Raw genomic sequence first — 24,441 nt, forward strand, 5'->3', positions numbered from 1 at the left:
TTTATTTAAGTAATTTTTTTCATATAGTTAAATAATAATACCAGAAAGGTTTACTTGGGTAAGTAGGGAAAACAGAAGCACATTTTCTAGAAGGTCAATTAGAAAAGCAGAGTGACTGGATCTCGCACAGCTGCACATTTCTTCAGTATGAAATGAATCCACCAGTCCTCTCTTCTTTCCATTCTGCCACTCGTATTTGCACAGGCAGTCCAGCTCCAAAGACTCAAAAGGAGACCCTGGAGCTGCTGGTGGCACAGCCATCCGTCCAGGAGCGTCTGCACTCCTCACTCGTAGGCTGGCTCTGCACAGGTGCCTTCTGGCCACTGCTGTGCTTCTGCAGGTAGGGAACCTGCCCCACAGTTTGGGACACAGCCAAGTGACAGCGATGCCTTAAGCTTTAGCTTGTGTATTTGCAGATTCTGTGCTGTGTAGGGGTGTAGTTCTGAGCCTCATTTAAGTGCCAGTCAGCTCCCTTCACACAGCAGGTAGACAAAACAAATCTTTTTCCTCCTGAGAACCAAGGACAACTTTCTGCCCAACAGCATAAACAACAGCGGACTAAAGAGAGAAAACAAGAAGAACGGGACCTCACAACCTGAAGCTGTAATTGGACAATTAAACCCCAATATGCAAACGGACCAAAATTTATAAAAATGTAAGAACTCGTGACCGGTCAGCCACTTATTTTGGTGACTATTCATAGCCGACCCTGGGTGCAGAATCAGTCAGGCTCTTGTCCTGCCCAAGGTGTACCCTTGAAGGCCTTTCAATAAATACCGACTCCATTCTCTATCTCTGTCCAGTCTGTTCCGGGTCAGCCTTCCTGGCACCAGCAGAAGCCCAGCGCAGGCCCAGGCACGGCAGGTGAGGAGCGTACCTGAGAGAGGCCCGCGCGGGGCGAGGCCTGCGGCGCGCACTCACCTCGATGTGGCCGTTGAGGGCGGCGTGGTGCAGCGCCGTGCGCCCGCCGCGGTCCGACACGTTGACGCTGCTCAGCAGCGGGATCAGGATCTCGGCGCACTTCACCGCCTTGTTGGCGGCCGCCACGTGCAGCGGCGTCTGCCAGTTCTTGTCCCGGGCGTTGACATCGGCCGAGTGCTTGATGAGCACCTGCACGGCCTCCTGCAAGGGCAGCACCGCCACAGCCGTCAGCGCCTGCCCCCGCCGCCTCCCTCGGGCTCGCTGCCGCTGTGAGGCGGAACGGCATCCCTCCAAACCGCCTCCCAGGCTCCCGGAATGCACCGTCCATTCAAACGCCCCGCCACACACTACCTCTGCTGTCACCAGACCAAAAAGGTTTTGAGGTTTTGAGGCGTCGCACTCAAAACTCGGTGGATCTGAGGATGGGCTAAGCTGCCCGTGCAGAGAGCCCATCCTGTTTGGCTGAGTAACCATCAGTACCTCACAGCTGTGCTTTCAGTCAAGACATGAACTCACTCGAGCCATTACTGCCACTGATGCTGAACACCAAGAAGCTTCTGGCAGTTTCTCAAAGAAGATGTCCCCACTACCAGACCCTTGCCACACAAACCCAAGACACGCTGCTACAGGACTCATGTACAACATGAAAAGCACGTTAGAGAACGGCAAAGTGCTGCATGCTTTATTTATAAACAGGAAAAAGGAGAAAATAGAAGAATGTGTGAAATCCAGATTTTTAGCTTTGCAAAAACATGAGAATTCTGCTGTCCCCAGCTTAGCATCAGCATTCCTTTCCTCCCCAAGGTCTAAGCATAGGCCAAGGGTCTTGACTGCAATATCCATTCTGTCATCCTGAGACCAAACAACATCATTTAAGGTTAATTTTGTTGGCTAAAAGTAAATATTTGCCAGTGAGAAAATGTACTGTTCTCTCTTGAGAGCCCCTCTTGCTGGAGAATTCACAATCCGTTAATTTCTGCTTCTACTCATGCATCTGCCATTAAGCAAGTCAGATAAAAACCACAAAATTTTCTCAAAACTGCATTTCTTTTCCTCTTCCTCTTTCCCCTCACAAACAAACAAAATGCAGAGGAACTACTGGGACACAGCAGCATTCAAGCAGTCTTGTCTGATAAATACAACTCACATCTAGTATGTGGGAGAGCCCTAGTCCTACATAGTACCTTATTCTTTTTCCACAAACTGCCAAGTTTTCTGTTAAGCCTGGCCAAGATTGTATTAACGAGTAACAATCGCATACAGTGTGTTTACATAGTACTTTTACATCTAGAATGGCCCAGGAGGGTGCCTGCAGTCTGTATCAACACTACATACAGACTGAGAGTTTTATGTTTTTGTCCTCAACTGATCTCAGCAGTTTCGTTTTCTACAGCCATCTCACAAGCTGTCCTCTAACAGATTTCTTCAGTGAGTGATATTGCATCTCTTACAGAACTAATAATGATATATGACTGTTGATGTCTCAATAGGATTTTGGTTTTTAAATTACAGGCCTCTATTTTAAGAGTTATTTAAATGTAATTCACTGGAGACCTATCCAGCTGGGACATGAAGTCAGCAGGAAAATTCATGCACTCTTAGTGAAAAAAAAAAAAAAAAAAAGTTAAAGGAGAATTTTTAGAAGTAAATAATGAAGACTGAATACCCCAAGCTAAAAATACTTAGATTTTAGAAGAAAAACATTTACACATTTTTGTTTACATCTGCAGTCTGCTGCTTTTTCAGACTTGGAATCAAAAGTTAAAATTCTTATGGAAAATTTTAATTCTATTGTTTTTGAGAGCACAAGCTTTACCCTTTTATTATAGTCTCTCCATATGCGTGCAGTGCCCAGCTATGGTGTAAGTCTCTGCAGTCAGTGTCTAGAGCTAACCCAAGGTATCACAGTGACATCTCTTCACTTTTTCAAACTGTTTAGGGCTGGAAGATAATACATCCATTAACAATCCTACACAGACACCCTAAGGCTTGCTGATTTGTAAATAAACATTTAAATCCCTAAAGCCCCTGAAAAATCATTAAGACATAAGTAAAGTGTCTGTTCTTTCAATCAACATATAAAAGGATTCAAGGAGATAACTTCTAAATCCTCTGAAAACTTCACAGTAAACGACTGATAGTAAAAGTTAAAACTTGTCAGTGATCATTCTAAAAACAACTGTGCTCACAAGAACTTCCAAAAGTGCACTGAGTCCTGCTGGTCAACTTCTGGACCAGTAATTCATCTTCTCTATCAATGGGAACTAGGAATTCACCTACTGCTAATCTATTACTATCACCATCAAAGCTGCACTTCTGTTCATTTATGTAAGAAGGTAAATAGCAGCACTGAAAGAGCCTCAAAAATAATAAATCCTGTTTCCAAATTGTTACCAAAAGTAGTAATTATACTATAAATAATGAAGAAAAAATGTCGAGAGAAGAAAGCTGAATGTGTTTATGAAATATACCATGAAAAGGGATCAAAGGCTGGTGCCTTCCCCTGCTGCCTCACTAATGCACCTGGGTACTCACTGAGAGGTACCAGAACTGCCAGCACACTTTCTCCTTGTGCTTCAGCTGACAGAGAGTTAAAGATGAGACACAAAGCCACAGAAAAACATACATTTTCTGTTAGGACTGTCACTGACGATAAAAATCATGTACTCTGACACATCCAAAAGCAGAAACCATGCACACTGCTGATTCCCGCATCAGAAAGACTGTGGCTGTTTTTTAAAGTTTAAGTCTGATCTTTGTTTTCCAACATGGCTTTTTGTATTTTGCCTCATTACAGCATTCACAGTCTATCAGATATTCCTTTCAGAGGGTTTCAGGGGATGCCAGCAGCTGGGAAGCTCAGCCAGCAGCCAAACAATGCCTGAGTTCAGAAGCGAGCCCAGGATTCCTGCCTCCAGGCTTGGCAAGCACTGGACTGTCAGGGAGGTGATTCGAGTCCATGAGGCTCTGGAAGACAGCCACCCTCTGTCTCTTTTACAACCCCTCCCCTCATCCCCAGCAGCCAATTCCGTCTGCAGTTGGGCTCACTGTTAACAAAGTATTGGGAGGGCAGAAGTAGGATGGACAGGGAGGGCCACAATGGAAAGCCAAGAATAATGGTGCAGCTGAAAGCAGAGTAATGCCTGAGCTGCATTCCCAGTAGTTATTGCTGCTCCTTTTCAACACAGCAATGGAAGAGGTACAACACGATGCCAGAGGATTTCTATTTGTCAAGTAGAAGAAATAAGGGCAAACCCTCCCTTCTGCATGAATCAAGTGCACTAACAGAAAACCTAACGGATACCTTGAAATGTAATTAACCAAAACAAATTACGTGGTAATGCATGTTGGATCACGTCCACATCCACTCCCTTCTGGCACACACACAGCATGCACACACCCACACAGACTTATTCCTCTTTTTTCATCACCTGAAGATGATGTGGGCGCTGTAGACCACTGTGGACTCTATCCCATGCGAGTCCTGCTCACAATCCCTGTGCTATGGTAATGTATAGCAAGGTGGAAATGAAGCACATGAAGTCTCAAGAGCAGCTACAGGTAACTCATGAATGCTGGCCTCCAGCTGCAATGCCCTGCATGCAGGAAATGCCTTTTCCCTCTTTGCATGCCCATGCCACCTCCCACAGCTCCCCAGGGTTTGCTCTTCCCCCAGCATGTTGGTTAGGTGCCAAAGCAGGGTAATGAAATCCTACTCACTTCACTTCTTGAAGCAACTGCTCGATGGAGAGGAGTCAGCCACATGTTGTCCTTGGCATTGACACGAGCGCCTGCAAATAAACAGCAGAGGTTACATGCACACCCTGGGTGTGACACTGAGAGCCTGGCCCAGCTGTTTCCCAGTAACCAGAGCTGAGTACATGGTACTCCCAGTGCTCCCCAGGACTCTCCTGGCACCATGTTCACCTTGAAAATGCATTTCCAGATGTCAGATAGATAAAGCAGGACGCAGAAAGAAAGGAACTGGATAGACAGGACTATTATTAGGAATCGCTTTGTTTACAGGACACAAAAGAAGCAAGATTTGTTGGAAGGAATTGCATATGTATGCGTGGACACGTGTGTCTATCTAGATGCATTTTTTAAGATCAGCTGATACAGCTGGGGGGAAGAAAAGCGCCCTTTGCTCAAAGCACTCTGCTGTCTGCAGACATAATGAAGGGAACTAGCTTGAGCAACCATCTCTTGTTTCCAGCTCCATCAGGCAGACCACCAAAAAACAACCACTTCCCTGCTTCACAAATCCTGCTGGGATCAAGAAAACAGGACCAGGAAATGCTCAGGTTGGAGACAAAACTGGGCACTTACTGCATCAGGTTCTGTGGGTGTTACTGGTCAAACAAGAGAAGAGCAGGGATGAAGAAGACCTCTGATCTGCCTCCTGTGCAGTTCAGGGCTACCAGGTGCTCTGACAAGGGCAGCTGGACAAGAGGATGGATTTGGGCTGGCTTGCCAGAAAAAAAGGATAAAGGAAGAATATCTGACAACTACAGTGCTACTGGCTGAGTGTAGAGTCAATTTTTTTTTCTTTAAAAAAGGTATCCTGTACATTTGTGCAATCAAAAAGATTTGTTTGCAAGAAATACTAAAGCTATTCACTGATGCGATACCTCAGGAAGGAAATCTAGTGATAAGGATGAGAGAAACTGGTTTTTAAAAGGGCTAAACATGAAAATATTGTACCTCACATTTTGCAGGTAGCAGTATTAATCTGAGAAGGGCAGCACATGCAGAAAAAAAATGAAGAGAAGCCCAGATGTCATGCACACAGCCTGGGTGAGCCTCTGAACTTCATGAACAAAGGGATGCTTAAGCTTCATTTTGCACCATAACTTAAGTGCATTCAAAAGGCTGTAATTAATAAATCCCACTCTCTGAATCACCAGTACTTTCTGAGAGCTGATTCTCAGGAATATTAAGATGTTTGCCTCTGAATCACAGTGATTATTGGGAATCGTGCTAGATGATCAGAGAAGAAACAAGTTCTTGCATATTTCCACAAGTCAGGATGTAGCTTTTTGGCAGCAAGGAAAACAAGGCCACTTTCATAACTACTGCAACAATTAGAAGCAATCCTCCAAACTCACCTCAGAACCTAGTAGCTGGTGGTACAACCTGCCCTCTGGAAAAATACACTTTAGAACAGACACAGTTTGAGAGAGTTTTCTAATTAATCTGTCTAAGCAAGGAAGCTTTTGCCTTCTTTTGTCTTCGTGAAAAGGCCATTACAGCTGAAACATTAGCATCCTGCCCTTTGCCTGAACTGTGTGAGGCTCTGGAGACCAACAAAGCAGTAACTTTCTCCACCATCAAGACTTCAAGGCATCTTCCATTATCCTGATTTGGCCTGGTAGGGGTCTTGGAGATGGAAAATGCTTACGTGAATGATTAGTGATTGACAGCAAATTCCTCTTTTCGGGTTTAGAAATTGTTTTTGTATTTGCCTTGGGGCTTTGCCTTATGCTTTGCAATGCTCATGTTTTCAAAGGTATCCTCTACACTCCAGGAACTTGGGGGCCCATCCTGTGACAGTCCTGAGGACAGCCCTTCGAAAGCAGAGTAACACAGAAATCCAATTTTAAAGACTAAGTGCACTAGAACATGCTAATATACCTAAAATGGGCTGTGTATAAACCCCAGAAACTTAGATTTTCAAGACCATCCCACAACATATCCTCAAAGTCAACCAGAAATTCAGTGTCCCTTTCTTCACTCTGGACCAAGTACCTTAACCATGTTTCAGTGCACTTCCTACAATAGTCCATAAATTAATCTGTGTGTCTATAAGGACAAAGAGGGCAGAAAAACACTCAAACTGGTGTAAATTTTGTCATTCATAGCACAATCTTCCTTGAAAATATAAGTTGCTTTAAAGATTTTACTTAAAATCCTTTCAGATAACCACAGCACCCACCCATTCTATAAAATATCCACTTTAAAAAAAAAAGCTTTTCAGAGTAAAGCCTTTTCTCAGCCTTACCTTCTCCACCATGCTCTTCCTGAGCCTGACAGAAAGGCTTAGCTGTAGGGATTTGCTTTGTGAGACTGAAGTAGATAACATAACATATAATGTTACAGATAAAATCAACAGAGAGGAAACCTTCTGTATTCTACTTTTATTTAATATGGCTGTTTTGTAATCTTTGCCATTTTCGCTCTCAATTTTTTCTGCCAGAAGAGGAAATAAATCTGAAACTGCCTCTGTTCTTTTGAGATCTGAAATAAACAACTCGATGCTGGCTTTCAGGAATAAAGATAACATCTCTTTATCATAACCAAAGTACAGTTTTCCATCCAGCACATCTGCCAAATCCACATCTCTAGATTCCACAGTCTAAATCTCCAATATCAGGGATAGTCAATGGAGGAAGAAAACTGTACTCTTTAACCTGTTAATGTCATTACTTAAGTGCACCTTTCCAACTTCTCCTGTAAGACACAGCGACAGGCCCACCACAATGTAAGGACGGCTTCTTGGCAAGAAGCCCAGAGCCTTCTGAAATAGTCAAGCAAGGTAGCATTGCCAAGATGGCAAGTGCCTTGGTGGGGAACAAGGGGTAAGGGACTGAGCTCAAACATGATGCCCTCAGGCACCAGCTCAAAGCCCAGAATGTGGAGAGGCACCAGCACAAATGGGAATGCAGCTTGTGTTTGCCCAGACAATTTTTCTTGCACATCCACAACTGGCATCATACAGAGACTCCTTCTGTGAGATGGTTACCTTGGTCCTTCTCCTTTCTGACAGAAAGGTGGTGAAGAAGTACTCAAAGCTCCCTGCTTTCAGGTAGCCTGGAAAAACAAAACCACACAGCACCCTTCCCCAGCTTAACTGTATGATTATGGATCAGACCTTGGAGCTGGTGTAAACCTCTCTGGCTCTGACATTTAATGGGCCAGGGTGACTCACAGCTGAGAGACCTGGCACTCTCTCTCCTGTATCAGCTCCAAACAGACTCCATTTCAGTGGCTACCTAGAAAGCCATTCCTGGTCTGTCTCCAACCACCTGGGCAGAAATTTCATTCATTAGACACTACATTTATTTGTGCCACCACCAGTTCATGGACCATAAATCTCAGAAGGTGTGTATTTAATTTAATTTCTCTCCTGAACACTGTACAAAATGAAATGTGTTGGTACTCCTCCTAGCTTCTATTCATGCCAAGAATATTGCTTGACACCAACAGTGTTTGTATGCTTTCTCTCTGTGAAAACACCACCTCATTTTAAGTCAAACTACGAAGCTTTTCTGCTTATGTAACTAAATGCTATATTCAGATTAATATTTTATGATACACTTTTACTACTACCGTTTGCTGACTGAAGAGGTGAAGCAAAGGAAGATGCTGCACTTGTCTTTGCAGCCTAGCTCGTGGAGAGATCACAGTCACAAAGAGGTGTTTATAAGAAGACATAAACCTGCTCCTCCAACCATCAGAAACCTCCAAACCTGCTCTTAGATACAAGTACTCATGCTCATCCATGAGTAATGATACTTCAGATATTAAAGAACAATGAATAAGTAGAACATACAACACAAAATTAATTTTGACTCATGCTGAGCTAGTTGGGAAAGATCCACACAGCTCCTGCAGACTGAACCCCAGCACAGTCCCACTGACAAGAAGTTCAATTTTTAAAAGCCCACATTATAAATTTTTCAAACTCACTTGGATATATAAAAACTCTCCAAGATGCATCACCTATATTTAATGCTGTTGATCAGACAAACCCTATAACCAACCCATGGATGACGTTTTGGCAGTGGGGTGCTGGAACTAAGTGTCCCAGAAGAACTCTAGAAAGCCTTCTTGCCTCATCAGGAATGTTCACTGGGATATTTTTGGATGCTCTTTGGGAAAAATGGGATAAACCATTTCACCTTTCTCTTTATGAAGATATTGCCTGTGCTGTTGCTTGCAAAACTTGAAAAAATGCATTGCTCCTGCAATCTCCTCACACCACAACGGAACAGCAGGATGTGACAAACAACACACACTGCAGGAACACAGGCACAGATTACATTTATTAACTCCTTCCTCCCAGGGAAGAAAACTGTGCTGCATTCAGCACATTGAAAACCCACCCAAGCATAACCCATCAGCAGAGCACTGTTCTTTTCAACCATTCTGCTGTCCTCAGGGGCAGAGCAGAAAAATCTGATGTATGCCCAGCTAGTTACCCTCACTAAGCAATCAAGCAACCCAAAATTCCCCCAAGAGGAACAGAGGAAACACATAGCCACAGCAAAGTGAGTTCTCATTTTCTGCCTTCTCCAGGTCTGGCTAGATTGGTGAGCCAAAGAAATATGATTTTGTGGTCTGCATGCACTCATCAACAGCCTGATCTGACTTTGAAATTTGGTGCTTTAAGCAGGAGGCTGGCTCAGGTCATCTCCAGAAATACCTTCCTGAATTATTCTAGGATTCAAGGCTGGAAATTAGAAGGTGCCTTGTAATCAAAGGGCTGAGAATTCTGAAATAACTTTTAAAAATATACGGAATTCATTTGAAGAAGCAGTCTAAAAATTCGTGGAACCAATTGCATAGCAAGGCTGCTTGCAAGGGGTTAGAAGTTTGTACCATAAGGTTCCTTTCAGTCCCACATTCTTCAATCCCCATAAGCTTTACTCTTACAGTTATCCAGCTTAGAAAAACACTGCCTTTGAAATCTGCAAGCACATCCAGGAGTTTGCCATGAATTATGCTCCCTTCTTGAGAGATGACTGCTCTACGCTTTGTTCTGACATATTTTGATCATGTTTTCTGTCACTACAACAGTTGGGAAACTTTTTTTTTCCTTTTGTTTAGATACTTCCTACTACACAGTTTCTAATATCCACATAAACTTCCCAACTCTTAGAAACATGCTTGTAATGTAAATAGCACTTACATTTCATTTTAGCTAAATTATAATTTTTTTTTTTGCTATTATTCCATAATTTTTGTTTAACAGGAATTCTTGGACTGCACTCCAGGATGTGAAGCCACATTTCAAGTATGTACTTCAGCAATTTTCTGAATCACAAATACTGTCAGTCTGAAGGCTTTATAAGTGGTTAACAGCTAGTTACTTTGTTTATTAATTCTGCTCAGTCACAGGCTGCGTTTTATGACTGTATCACCAAATTTAAATATATTTTCTAAGCTTGCAAGAAATGCAACCAGCTTTGTGAAACTCAGAAATAAACAATGCCCAAAACTCCCTCATATACACTTTGATGTGTATTCCTTGTAGCTTTAAAACGAGCTGATTTACCAGTTAATACCGGTGAGGGACTATACCTTACCTGACAAAATGAGAAGCTCAATGATGTCTGCATCCCCCAGGAATGATGCAACGTGAAGAGGGGTTCTTTTCTCAGCATCCTACAAAACCAGTTATAAAGCATGGTCAGTAAGTGCAGGCATCGGTATTAAAGAGCAGAGAATTTGTGTATATTGAAAACATTTTTCTGCATCCATTTCTGCTTGTAATTAGAAGTGCAATCTCAGCCAGCAAAAGAACAAAATTCAAGGCTTCAACAACACAATTCCTCCCCATAATCCTCTATTTTTTATCACTCATTTCCACCAGATCTTGCAGAGACATTGCCTTTACTCTGACATCCTGTTACAGGTAGATGAAATCAAAGCTAAAATGAGCAGAGACAGCATCTTTAGGTCTCTTTCAGAAACATTTTCCACTCTTAGGTACCACAGCAACATAACCCAGATGCTTCTGGATATCAGACTTTGTAATGCAATTTGCATCAAAAGTACAACACCTGAGTCTTCAAAAGGGTAACTCAGGAGAATTATTTGTGGCCACACACAAGGTCAAGATGGAAGCTCCTCTTGGTCTACACAAGGGTTCTTGTACACCATAGCCTGGATATCTACAGCAGCCCAAGATGGGCATGTACACCTTGACTGACCTTTAAACATAAATACAGTATCACCAGTCAGATCTATCTTTAAACTTAGAAGAATTGCTAAGATAGATAGATTGATAGATGGATAGATAGATAGATAGATAGATAGATAGATGATAGATAATTTCTGAAGTTAGATAACTTCTGAAATACATCCAGAGTTGTTGTTTTTTTTTATGTAATTTTCCAAATCAAGGAGTCCATTTTAAAGATACTTTTTTAAAAATTCCAAAGGGTATAAATACAGGGTTCCCAGAATCCCTTTATTTTATTGCTTTATTCAGCTGATTCCTGAACACAGGCCTTTAAAAGAAACTGCTAAATATTACAATATCACAAGAACTGCTAATACTGCTCATTGTGCTACTTGATCCCTGTTTCCAGTCCTAAATGCATTTTGTTTTGGTTTCTGAACCACAAAAATAAGTTCTAAGAGACCTTACCAATCAAACTTATTGCAACCTATTAGCACTAAATATTTTAAACTGGTAACAAATTCAACACTTCCTGCAAACAATACCAACAGAGAAAGGCTACCAATATTTATTTACACTCTGTCTCTGAAAAAGATCTCTGAGCCTGTCATGAAAAATATCACTTTCAACATGCCCAAGCAGTCATCCACCATAAGCTGTTTTGGAATATCTTCAAAGTATGCTATAAATATGGACAAATCTGTGTAGCAGAACCATTTGTCATGGCAATGTTGAGAATTGTTTTCCAGCACTGAGAAGTGCAGAGCCACTGATCACCCAGAACAATTCATGTTTAATTTTTGTGTTTGTATGGGTTTTTTAAAACATACATAATATATGTAGTCCTCAAATTCTGCTGCGTTGGGTTTTGATCTTATGTATTGGGCATGTACATAAAACACTCAGGGTGACATAAAACCCTGATTGTCACAGGTCAGAGGGGATCTCTTACAGGCTTTCACTTCCTCACATGGTAGGTAAATTAAAAGAATAGCAAGCAGTGTCCATGCAGCACTGTTCACTCAGGAACCAATATCACAAGTTACTCTCATATGCTTCATTCCTGACACCATAGAACAGCTTCTACAGGCTATGTAGGTGCTTGTGAGATCTTCCATAGTTTTCATATTCCCTAAGGCTATCCAGGGCAAAAAATGTACTGATCAAACATACATTTAACAGTAGAACCAGTCTGGGTTTTTTTTCTTAGTTTGCTGATTTTAATGCATGAAGCTCTCTTCAGGACAACACAGTACTTGTAATAGCCATTGTACCTGTCAGTGCAACACAGCCAAGTCTGGCAGAAGCAGGGCAGTTTGAAGCTGAATGTTAATGATACAAGACCAAGCAATTTTCTGTATTAAACTGTAAATCTCATGCCAATTTGATAACTGAGGGAGGAAAGGACGTGAAACAGAAAATTCTACTCTTCCGTAACAGGAATAACTAACTAATTGTAAGCTTTCTATGCTTTCAGTTTTTAAAATCAATACAAAGCCAAATCATAAGGAGCGTGAATCAAGTCTTCAGAGAAAGACAAGTTAGTCACAAAACTGAATTTAAGCTTTATTTCTCCAAGAGGAAAAACACTAACATTTCTCCATTTATCACAACCGGGCACAAATCAGTGTTCACTTGCACGCAGAGCCCTGCAGGCAACATTCTCGGGAGTTAGGCAGGGAGAAATGCACAGACTATACCCACTGCAGGAACACGCTCGAGTTCCTGTTTAGACTGTGCCCAGCACTGACCCCGACACAGAGGAACTGAGGCTTCTGTCTGTCTGTCCCCCCACAGTCCGTGTGTCCCCCTGAGAGCTGGGATGCTCACACCACACCTCCCCACTCGCCGGCTGGGCGCCCAGCCTGCACCCCAACATTCATCCAGCCCCCTCGTCCTGTGCTGCTGCTGACAGGAGCACAGAATTAAATCAATAATCACCTAAAGGCTGGGGCCTGTGCACAGAGAGAGGGACAGGAGTTGTTGTTTCAAGGAAAGGCTTGGCAGAACCCCAAAGCTCAGCATACATTATCAAGGCAAGGAAAGTAAGTGAGGGGAAGAGATGATAACAGGATTACAAAAAGCATTAAGAGAAATAATCAGACCTGCTTCAAGTGCAGTTCTCAGGAGAACAAAAGGTCAGCAAGAGACAGTAGATAAGGTATAAACAATGGCTAGAAAATCACGCTGAGATGAGATAAACTCTCTTTCCAGTACCTAAAAGGGGCCTACAAGAGAGCTGGAGAGCGACTTTTTACAAGGGAGTGTAGTGATAGGACAAGGGGAAATGGCTTCAAGCTGAAAGAGGGCAAGTTTAGATTAGATACTGAGAATAAATTCTTTACTGTGAAGGTGGTGAGGTACTGGCACAGGTTGCTCAGAGAAGCTGAGGAAGTGTTCAGAGCCAGGTTGGATGGAGCTCTGAGCAACCTGCTCTAGTGAAAGGTATCCCTCATGGCAGGAGTTTGGAATGAGATGATCTTTAAGGTCACTTCCTACTCAGAGCATTCTGTGATTCTATGAAAACTCTATTAGTAGCCTACATTAGTTCACAGGAAAGCTGGCTGTAGGCAAACATTATCTGTATCTGTACACTTTTTTTTTTTTTTTTTTTTTTTTTTTTTTTTTTTTTTTTTTAATACAGATAAAAGAAACTAGGAATCCAACAGCCAGGCAATCAGGAACAGAAGGCCTCCCCAGGAAAAACACTCAACACATGCTTAAACTGTTCAAGTGATCACAGTGGCACTGATAAAACCCTCACAGGCTTAAAGTTAGACTAGTCCTTAAGTGCTTTATTGGATCAGAGCCTGAGGTACATGAAGATTAGCAGAACAGTGAGCTGAATGAATCATATCAGCACATGTCAAATAATCAAGCACATTAAGGAAAGGGCCTACATTTTCTCCTCAGCACAGCCTACATGTCAGAGGAGATAATGGATTTGAATTTTGCTATCAACTGCAACTGCTCAGATCAGGTGATGCTTAGGACAGAGTTATTTACTATTAAAATGTGACTACAACTGCTGCAGAAAATAAATGTGTGTATCCATTCTTTGTCACCAAACTGAATGAGCAGCTAACGGGAATAGTTGGAGTTTACAGGAGTTTAATCCACCACAGAAAACAAGTTACTTAAGTCTTTAGATTCCCACCACCTTCAAAATGTGTCTGGGTGGCAGAATGAAGCACATGCATGGCTGTAACTTCCACTGATCAAGTCTAACCAAAATAATGACAGAAACAAACCTCCTGCTCATTCACTCCATTTACAGTTGTTACATCTAAGTATACCTCATTTAAACAGCACAACCATTACAAAACTTTCAGATACAAGTTGACTTCAGAAAAGTTAAACACTGGGAGCTGTTAGGAACTACTGAAGAGGCTAAAAGCCTATGAGCACCTACTTCTTGGGCTATTTACAACTGTTCAGTGCCAAAAGCTGATGGTGTACCAAGAAAATCTCTGCTGCTTCATGGATTTCCTCCTCCTCATACATTCTTTTATTAAAGCCTGTAATTCACGGAGTAAATCAAAATGTTTGACAGCGAGTGCCACAGGTGAAGGTGAAAGTCAAGCTGTGTAACTTATGTTTTCTGCTTTGTGCTCTTTCTTCTGCATGGGAATAGAAATTCCCATCTGAAAATGCACATCCTCGTTTCAGCACCTCTCATCCCAAAGTCTTCAGTTTAGCCTCAGAAATAAAGATTTTTCTGGACCAAGTCTTAAACTGCCAAGTGCCCATGAAGCAGAAGAGGCAAATACTTTGATCTTCTAGAGCAAGAAGAATTAACTTCTTTCTGCCCCATCGTCTAACAATTGCCTTCCACGAGGCTGACAGTGACTTTTATGCTAGAAAAGCGTAACTTTAAAAATTAATTACTAATTCCAGAAGCAGAGGTAGGGACTGGAGAGGTCAAAATGAGGTTTATGGTGGCAGAATGAACTAAAATCACACTTGTAATCCAGACAGATTTCACTTTGTTGCAAAATAGAAGTCACAATTACAGCAGTATCCAGAATGTAGCCATTTTCATCAACAAACAAGTCCTTGGCTTGGGAAGATATTAATTATTTTACCAGACAAAAAAAAAAAAAGTAATCTTCCAAACTTGTGATTTCCTCCAAACTCTTCCCTGAGATTAATTTTCTCTTGGGAAGTCTGCACATGCATTCCTAATTTTGTGTTGTTTCTCCACGCACTTTTTCTTCTGTCTTCCAAATACTTCTCGTGATGGAGATTAAAAAAAAAAAAAACAACATTTTTTTAAACTTCAGAAATTCCCAAAGCTTGCTCCAAAAACAGACTTTTACTTTGTATCCGTGTCCTACCTGTATTTAAACTATTCCAGTGTTAAGACAGCCAATGAAAATGATCAACAAAGGAGAAATCTCTGCCAAACAGTGTCAGAGTTTCCTCTCACGTGGGCAACCAAATGTTAACATGGAAGTAATTAAAAACACCCTTAAAATAGAAACAGAAGCATGCAATGCAAATTGCCAGCTCAGAGCACAATGAGGGGGAAATCTTTTCATCTTTCTTCAGTGATACTTTAAGCAATTGACACTTCCCTATTCAGAACACAACTTTCAGAGTTTGTGTTGACCAGTATATTTCTAATTACTTCAAAGAACAGCTCTGAGTTTTGCTCCTGACAAAGCAAAACATTCTTTGGGTGGATTTGGAGCATTGTAAGCAGTATTCTGGGCAAAACCATCCCATGACTTTTTCTATTAAGTACTATGGGACTCATCTGCAAAACATGTATTCTTCATCTAATCTTGCACCTGACAGCTGAGAGCATCTCCCTAGCAACCATCACTAACACACTTTGCAGCCAAAGGATAGAAAAACATTGGAGAAACCCACAATATTCTCATACAGGAAATGCTATTTTGAAAATCCAGCATGAAATACAGAGGAAATTTTGGGGCTATGGTGTTCATCTACCTTGCTGAGGGGGTTTTGTTTGGCTGGGTTTGGTTTTTTTCTTTGGTTTTTTGAGATCATCAGCAAAAACAAAGAAGGAGGAAACTCAAGGGAGATGCCTCTCTAAGGAAGCACTTTTAGGAACTTGCAGGAAAGCAATCAGGTACTGATGATCATGGGGAAAGCTTAACATCAAGGTCTTGGTTCAGATTTAGAACAGTGGAATGTCCCTCCTACTGGACAGCAAGCAGAGCAGAGCCCCAGTCAGGTGGATCTGTAGGATCACCTCTCTAGCTCCTTTTGGCAGCTCTGAACCACACAGCTGGACCCCACTACCTGCAAAAGCTGCAGTGCCAACACCACACCAGACCAACTGCTGGAGTTAGCAATGAAAAAACTGATGGTTTTACATGGCAGAAACACACGAAGAAAAAGAAGGTTGATTCAAAAATCCAGGAAACCCCTGGAAATTATCATTCTGCTTTATATGCTCACCACTTTCAGAGGCAACAGATTGTAGTCAGGACTGACAGGACTTGGTTCTAACACTATGGATATAAGTTAAAATCAAAGAGGGGGGAAAAAACCCACCCCAATTTCTGCAAAACAGACCAAGTTGACTTGGAGATATTTTTTTAAGTGCCAAAGCACTCCACTACTACTTGTTCACAGCTGCTTACCATTCTGGCTAGAATAAGCCAATCTGCAAAACAGTAATTCCTTTGTGGGCAAATTGTGGCCAAGATTCTGCTTCCTTACTCTCACTGCTGAGAATTACAGTGAAGCTTTACTTCAAGTAGAGTCAAATGCATAAGAGCTCCTGATCTGCAAAGACTCTTCATAAAAGGAAACCCTACAGAGAGTAAAAATATGCAATTTTCAGCTGTTTTCATTCATTTTCTCAGTAGGAGAAAAAACAATGTCCCTGACTGACCTGCACATTTGGAATAATCACCATACACTTAGAAAATTTAAAGTCATCTGCTGAAGACAATTACAATGATTCCTACTTCGGACACCACTGAATCCCCAAATTTCTTACTTCCCCATCATTTCCATTCTTTCATGTGTTAATTAGTGAGGACATTTTTAATACTGTCACTGCCACAGTCCACAAGCACGGTGCACAACATGGCAAGTCACTTACCAAGGCGTTGACATCCTCAGTTTTGTAGATCAACATCCGTATCTCTTCTGGATCGCCACTGAAGATTGCCTGGACCAGTGGTGGCTGCAACGAGAAAACAGAAGCAGAAGCATTACAGGTTTGTTTCTTTTCTGTTTAAACTGAGAGCATTTTACTCCTGCTAACAGTGGCTAAAGCTGCCCAGAGACATGGGGTGACCCCAGTACCTCAGCACAGGAGTTTCTCATCAGTAAGCTTGAGGATGAACTGAACATGAAGCTACCAGTTTGCTTGAGGATAAACTGAACTCATGAGCATGTTTGTACCTATAATGATCGTGTGTGTGCACAAACAGGACCCCCATTAGAACCTCAACTTTTGTCAACAACACGCAATTAGCCCAGATGTTCTCCCTGGCATATAAGAGGAAAACTAATTACATCAGATAGTGCTGCATGCTTGCTCTTGGCACAGATTAATGGTCGTGCAATACACATTTAGAAACAGAACATTATGCAGATAATGAATTTCTGGGCAATCACTAAACAACTTGTATTTTTTAACTGAATAAATACACAATGAGCGCAGTTAATTTTAACCACCCAAGAAGCGAAATAATCATCTTATTGTCTCAAGTCTGTTATTATGCTATTATGAATGGGAATGCAGAAATAAATAACCAGGCCCACAGGAGAAACAATGTGCCATGCTCGCTCCTCTCCAACGCTGGCGTCACCGCTGGGCAGCAGGAGGGAGCTCTGACCCTCAGCCAGAGCTGGGGACTTCAGTCCTTCCGACCACCTTGGAGCAAATAGCTGGCTGAGTAACCAAGCTGGCAGCACACTGAACCAAAAGAAGATAAACTGTGCTGCTGGAGGCTCGGGAAAAGAAGGGGACAATTCACAAAGATCCCCATCCCATAAAGCACGTGGTTGAACCTGGCCCCACTTTCACCAGCCTGAAGGCAGCGTGTGCCTTCAGTGTGTGCCCACCAAGTCTCACTCCTGGTTATCTCATGGTCCTCCTGGCAAAGAGCAGTTTGTGGTGCCATGGGATCACCAGAATCTAAAACAATCCTGTAAAATGGCAGCATGCGTGACTACCTAAGCACATAAAACCACAGCAGTTCTTGAGATTCTACGGAATTTAACTGTTTTGTAAGCAGGCTATCACGAAATTCACAGAACAGGCTGAAAGAACAAAAAAAAAAACCATTTCCTCCCTATCTTTTCTCATTCAAATGTGGAAAATACATTTCTAAGTTAATGATGTCTATTTTAAGACATATTAATCCCTTATGTCCTTGATGAACATTCATACCAGAATTTCATTCTTGCCACGCCTCCAAAAACGAAAAGGACTAAAGCAACATTTTTCATCACAACTGTCTATGTCTTACATATTGTAATGGATGTTTGAAAAAGAAAAGAAAAAACCCCTGCATTTCACTTGAACCATTTAGCATGCTCCCTTCCCAGCCATGTCAGAATGCAAAGAGAATATTCCCCAACAGAGGATGCAAACACCAGACCCAAGTCTGTTCCCTTCCCTCCTAAAATTAACAGTCATGAAGAATCAGTGAATGTTTATGAAATTATGATGCTCAACTAAAATATTTGTATTTCCTGGGCATTTATCATAATGTTTAAATGAAAAAAAAAAACAACAGTAAAGCAGAGAACTCTTCAATTTCAAGGTGAATGGCAACACAATCCAGTAGCCAAGAAACAAATACCCCCAGCTTCTTAGATTGTTCCTTGAACCCATTTGCAGGTATGCCCAGCACCCAATGAAAAGCATCAGCCAGACTCTGGTAACATTTAAGGTGAAACCTTAGACAGAGGTAAGAGAAAAAAACCTCACAATTCAAATCTATTAGATTAAAAAAAAAAAAAAAAAAAAAAAAAAAAAAAAAAACCAAAAAAAAAAAAACACCACAACCAACCAACCAACCAACCAACACCAAACCAAACCAAACCAAACCAACAAAAAACTAAGTTCAAGTGCTGTTACAGACAATGTTTTTCTTTTAAAAAAGGAAGGAGTAAAGTACTGTGCATCATTACATTAAAAAAAAAAAAAAGGAAAGTCTACAATAAGACACTTTGACCCTCCTCTCTGCCAGAAATCTGAATCAGACAGTTAGTTGGTTTTACAGGAAACGTTTGACCTTTCTAATTAGCACCAGCTACTCAACACAGTAGATTGAGAATAACAATGTGTTCTTTAGACCTGTAACACACAGGAGATCCTCATCACAGTTTTTGTCCACCATCCCATGGTCACATCCACCTGCAGTTCCCTAGATAAACCCCCAGTGTTTATCATGCCTCTGAAGCAGGTTATAACTCCCACACTGATACACGGAACCTTTGCTGACGGGAGAAATTTGCCATATGCCCATTTCAAAGGCCTCGTCCTTCAGACCTTTTTTCCCCCGTAAGATTTAATTTTTTATAAATTAGTATGATAAAATCTCTCTCTGCTTGTTGTAGCAGCAAGAGACAGAGATAATGGAGAATGATCAGAGCCTGCAAACTGGAGAGAGGAGATAAAACCAGTACAAGTTAATAACCATCTTGAGTCACTGCAGTGCAGAGCCTGCTTCAGCTGGCCATTTTTCTAATACACTATGTCATTATTTTACTTTATTTTCAAAGCTATTCATTTTGCCATGAGAATGTATTATTGCTGAGGAAATTTTATTACATATTGAGACCCATTTCTGCGTAAGATGTGCAGTCAAGTATAATGACCTGTCCAGGAAATACATGTCAGAACTGTGTTGCATTACTGCACAGTTTGAGGTCAGAGATGAGAAGATGCATGACTTCAAACAACCTTTTTTTTTTTTTTTTAATTCCTGAAGGGTAGATAATGATCCTTCCTAATTATCAAAGGACAGTATATTTTTAGAAATAATTTCTAAAACTCGTGACATCATTGAGTTATTTCATTAACAGAAATATTTTGCTTTAAAAGTCTTCAAATTCAGAAGTTGTTAAACTCTTATAATAAAGGGGGGAAAAAGCACAAGCACAGAGCAGATTATATATAACTATTATTAGAATTAAGCAAGGGTGCAGGGTTTTGGAATGATGAACAACTGTTTCATCAGCTCAGCTCTCTGTAGCTTCCAATTTCTTAAAGAGAATTTCAGATGGGAGTGTTCACATTTTTTTCTGAAAATAAACTCCAGCAGCTAACAAAACCCTTCCCATGTTACTTTTTCCACAGTTACTATGATAAGTGTGAAGCTTACCAACAAGTTTTATTAGAGGGTTCTTTACTTTGTGCTGTAACAAGCATTTTAGTAAAATTAAATTGTGCTTGCAGACACCTTAAAGTATTGCAATATCTTCCTATCTTTACTAAATGCAGGGCAATCACAAGCTGGATTTCAACCCACTAGGTAAAATTAACTTGTTGAACTGAAGGCACAATTTTTTCAGCAATAGAATTTAAACTCACGTAGAAGAATGTCCTGTGGATTCCACAGAGCCAACAAGCCATTCCAAGAGAAAAAGACGGACACTGGGAAATTCTCCTCCACAGATCTGACTATTGCCAAGGGGCACTGGTAAGCCTCTGACTCCAGAGGAGATGAAGCATTAAGTGGACTGTCTCAAGTATCATTTGAATTACTGTGTCCAAAGCAGGTGCTGAACCTCCTAGCAAATCACTTCGAATTTTTATTGAGTAGCTGTGACAAATACTGAACATTTTGCCTTGATTTTAGATATCCTGAGTCACTAACCAGGTCTTATTTAAGCCAGATTTTTGCTTGACATGAGGCAGAGGCAGATAGGGAAAAGATGATCGACTCCCATGCCCATTTGATCCCATAAACTACCATTTGTTCCTAAGAGTGAAAAGAAGCTATATTTTGATCCTTTATTAGTTCTAATTGCCTTACATCAAGTTCCTGGACTAAACACTTGGATATATTCAAGTATTCATGTAACTAGCAAGGCAACGTAGCAAGACACACAATCATTTTGAAGTAGTATTGATTTCTGACAGTGTTTTGCCAAACACCTCTTTTATTTTCTGAAGTTACTCCCACTAATCAAGATTACAAGGTTGTCTGCTGTGTCACATCACATATATCTATTTCCTTCCATTGGCCAAAGCAAAAAGGCTACTCCTCTTCCTAATTTTAGTCTAGGACTTCCTCTGTCCATTTAGCACATGAATATCTGAAATGCTGTTTTAACTTACAAGTCTGTATTAGTGAACAATTATTAACTGGATTTCTCTTAATTCTTACAGTGCATTTCCCTGATGCTTAGTATTTATACAGTTCCATGTACAGAAACTACTCACTACTGATAATTTTAACAGGCTTTGTAGTCTGTGTCCCCTGCATCAGGTGTTAGCCTTTTACTGTGTTTTAGGAATGAATTGCTGAGTAAATACAAAAGTAGTTTGCTCTTAATTTGTTAATTCAAAGGGTACAATCCTGTTGTAGGAATTTCTATATACACTTCTGACAGGAAAGTACTTTCACAGAGCTGGTACTTGGAGAATGCCCTTGGATGGCTGCTAAGAGGTGTTACACAGCAATTACAGACTTTTACTAAGACACTCTAAAGGAATATTTGTCGAAGCTACTGAAAAACTGGTGGAGAGAATCAAATCTGTAAATTGAGTGTACTGGTTCCCTGGAAGCACTGTGACAAACTAACAGCATTGTTAAGTGAGCAAATGTACTCAGGACATCTATACTGAGCAGATCAATAAATAGCCAGCACACTGCAATATTTCAAACACGGCAGAAAAAAAAATTAAATTCATTTAATTCTATCTTATTATGTCTTTCCATTTATTGCAGACTAGCCCAGTGATTTAAGGACTGCACATCAATCCTCTGCAGCAAGGACAGCATGCATGCCTACACATTGCTATTTATTTCAATTTGTTCCACTGTGTTTGAATGCTCAAGGACCAACAACTTACATGACACACAGAAGGATTCAAAAAAAAACCAAGTCAACACTGCCAAAACGAAAAAAGAATCTCTGTGTGACAGAGGCACTTCCAAGCTGAGAGATCTTTGTGTTGTTTTTAGGCCAGCATTTAAAGGATGCAACTGTGCTCTGACACTTTCCCTGGGCCAGTGGCTTTCTAACTTGCTGCCTTGCTGTGCTTAAGTTGCTTAGAGGGATGTAATGGCCATTTAAGTTTCATTGCAAGAAGTGTTGGGTTTTGCTGTAATGGCCCTCATTTCATTTATATCTGCTTCTCCAAAGCCTCAGGCTATGTTTGTCCTTCAGGCCATAAAAAGAACTTCACATCAACGGCACAGGGCACACAGGAGCAGTGGAGAATTGATCACTGCTTCATTTGTTGTTATGCTCTCCTGAGAATAGGTAAAATATTATTTATAAGCTACAACTAGAACATATGTTTAGCTTCAAAAGCAACTTTTGACCTAACGTTTTAAAGAAAGAAGAGCTAGAGGAGGGTGCCTGCATGACATAGGTCCACAGCTGAAAGTCTCTCCCTCCAACTCTTCCATCAAACAATGAATGGCAACTTCATCAAAACACAAAAAAATGCTCAGTGGCCAAATGGAAAATACCCCAGTGCACACCTGTGGCTCCCAGTATGGTCAAACCCTAAGGGACAAGCACTGAATGGCACCCAGGGCATCAGGAGAGGATGTCTGCAAGGACCATCAGCATGGTACAAACAACACTCAGTGTGCTTGGCGCTTTTTTCCCCTCTCAGGAAGGCAGAAGTGGTTCCTAAGTAATTGTTCACAAATGTCTGAGTAATTCATGCAATGCCAACATAGGTCCATAAGCATGCCCTCAGCCTTTCCCACAGTGGCTTCCCAAAGAAAGACTTGAACATTTACAGAAATATTTGGTGCAGAATTAGTTGGAATGCAGTGGTTCTAACGCGATCAGCAGACATTGCCATTGCTGGAGACATTACAAAAACCTGAGATTATTCACTGGGGTACATTGCCAACTACATGGCAATCACAAACAGCTACAGAAACAGAGCAGCTCCAACCTTACTCTGCTGGACAGGGGACAGGCAGGCAGCTGTGCAGACTGCAAAGCCTGGGGCAGCACGGCCCAGGGGAGGACCTGCATCCCACCCCTCTGGCTGAATCCAGCTGGGTGCCTGGTATCCAGCACTGACCAGGTTCAGAGGCTGGAATTACAGCCTACCAAAACACCCCTCTGCATCTCCTAGATGGGAAAAATCACATCCTCAGCTTTAGGTGAGCAAATATCTTTTCCAAAACTCCAAGTTCCCTAATGAGGTACAATAGCTGGAATGAAGGAGGAAGGGAAAAGCACGATCACTGGAAAAGGGTTGAAGTAGTAGCAGCAGAGTGTCTGAAACAAGATTGATGATAAGCTGACAAACCCCTTCCATTAAGGATCTTGTTTTGAACATTGCTTACACTAGGTTTGGAAAAGAACAACCTGAACTGCCTTGAGCATGGCTCAACCCTGAAAAGGGAGCAGGGCTGTGACAACACATCCTGCACCACCTGCTTTTAAATCATATCCCCTCCAATACAGCTTTTGCAAAAACAAACTGGGCTTGGGATTGGAAATCCAGGCTGTGCTCCCACAGGCTTCTGGCTCTCTGCTCCCACTCAGCAAGGCCCTGATGGCTTTTGCTTACACCTCACCCCCAAAACACCCTGCCTCCGGCCAGACAGAGAAGACAATAGATCTGATTCTATAATTAAACATAATCACAAATAATCATTTAGTAAGTAATGTGCAAACCAGACTGTACTTCACTATGCTTTCCCGGAAGCACACATCTTGTGAAGTAACAAGAATGAACCTTTCCCTCCCCACCACCACCTGCACCCTGGTCCTCTCTGTGCTCTGCCCTTTCCTCTCTATTTGCCTTCTCCTAGGGATTTAAACCTTGCTCTCTCTCTCTGCTGCCCCATTTCCATGCTGCTGGAGCAGGGAAGCTGGAATTCTTGGGTGATGCACACTAGAAGAATTTTCACTGTAAATGCACACTATCAAATAAACGCTTGTATTTTGAGCAAATGAGAAAGAAAGAAAGAAATCAACTTACTGAGGCAGCTGAAACTTTAACATGACATTCGTCTAGTCAAGCCTCCACAATACTTAAAAAGGAAAATAGTCAGGATTGACCCTGCTTGTGCAATGCTGGACCCAGCCCGGTATTTCTGTTCGCACAATTTGTGATATGCCATTCTAGACAGTGCAAAACAAGCCTCTGGCAGATCTATTTCTGGTGTTAGCTTGGCTCTGGATTTTGGCTGCCTCCCATTTTTCATTAGGAAGTCTATCAGCTGCCCCAAGAATTGCTTATGTTTCCAGGTGAAGTGAAGGTTACATCCTTCTGTTCCTGGAATTCTGAAATTCCTCTGCACACTCCAAGTGCTGCAAGTTGCCTATGTTTCATTGAACTTATCCATTAAAGGCACCAAAATAACTCTTGGCCTGTTAAATTTAGATCACTTCTAAAAAGGAAAAGAGCTCAGACTGTTTAATTCAGCTTGCCCAGTGTCCTTTCCTTCATTCTCATTACTGGAGGC

At 41.5% G+C, this 24,441-nt stretch overlaps 1 protein-coding gene across 5 annotated transcripts in view; it reads right to left on the reverse strand.

The window, feature by feature from the left end:
* ANKRD44 (ankyrin repeat domain 44) overlaps positions 1 to 24,441 on the reverse strand; it is a 130,349-nt gene that overhangs the window by 50,957 nt on the left and 54,951 nt on the right. For all 5 annotated transcript variants that reach the window (XM_066322570.1, XM_066322567.1, XM_066322566.1 and 2 more), the window contains exons 2-5: positions 16,911 to 16,994; positions 10,230 to 10,308; positions 4,642 to 4,712; positions 922 to 1,122 (exon numbers count right to left, since the gene is read on the reverse strand). In XM_066322570.1, coding sequence (XP_066178667.1) covers positions 922 to 1,122; positions 4,642 to 4,712; positions 10,230 to 10,308; positions 16,911 to 16,994 — 435 coding nt within the window. The remainder of the gene's footprint in view (positions 1 to 921; positions 1,123 to 4,641; positions 4,713 to 10,229; positions 10,309 to 16,910; positions 16,995 to 24,441) is intronic.

This window comes from Sylvia atricapilla, chromosome 7, assembly GCF_009819655.1.
Source record: "Sylvia atricapilla isolate bSylAtr1 chromosome 7, bSylAtr1.pri, whole genome shotgun sequence".
NCBI lineage: Eukaryota > Metazoa > Chordata > Aves > Passeriformes > Sylviidae > Sylvia > Sylvia atricapilla.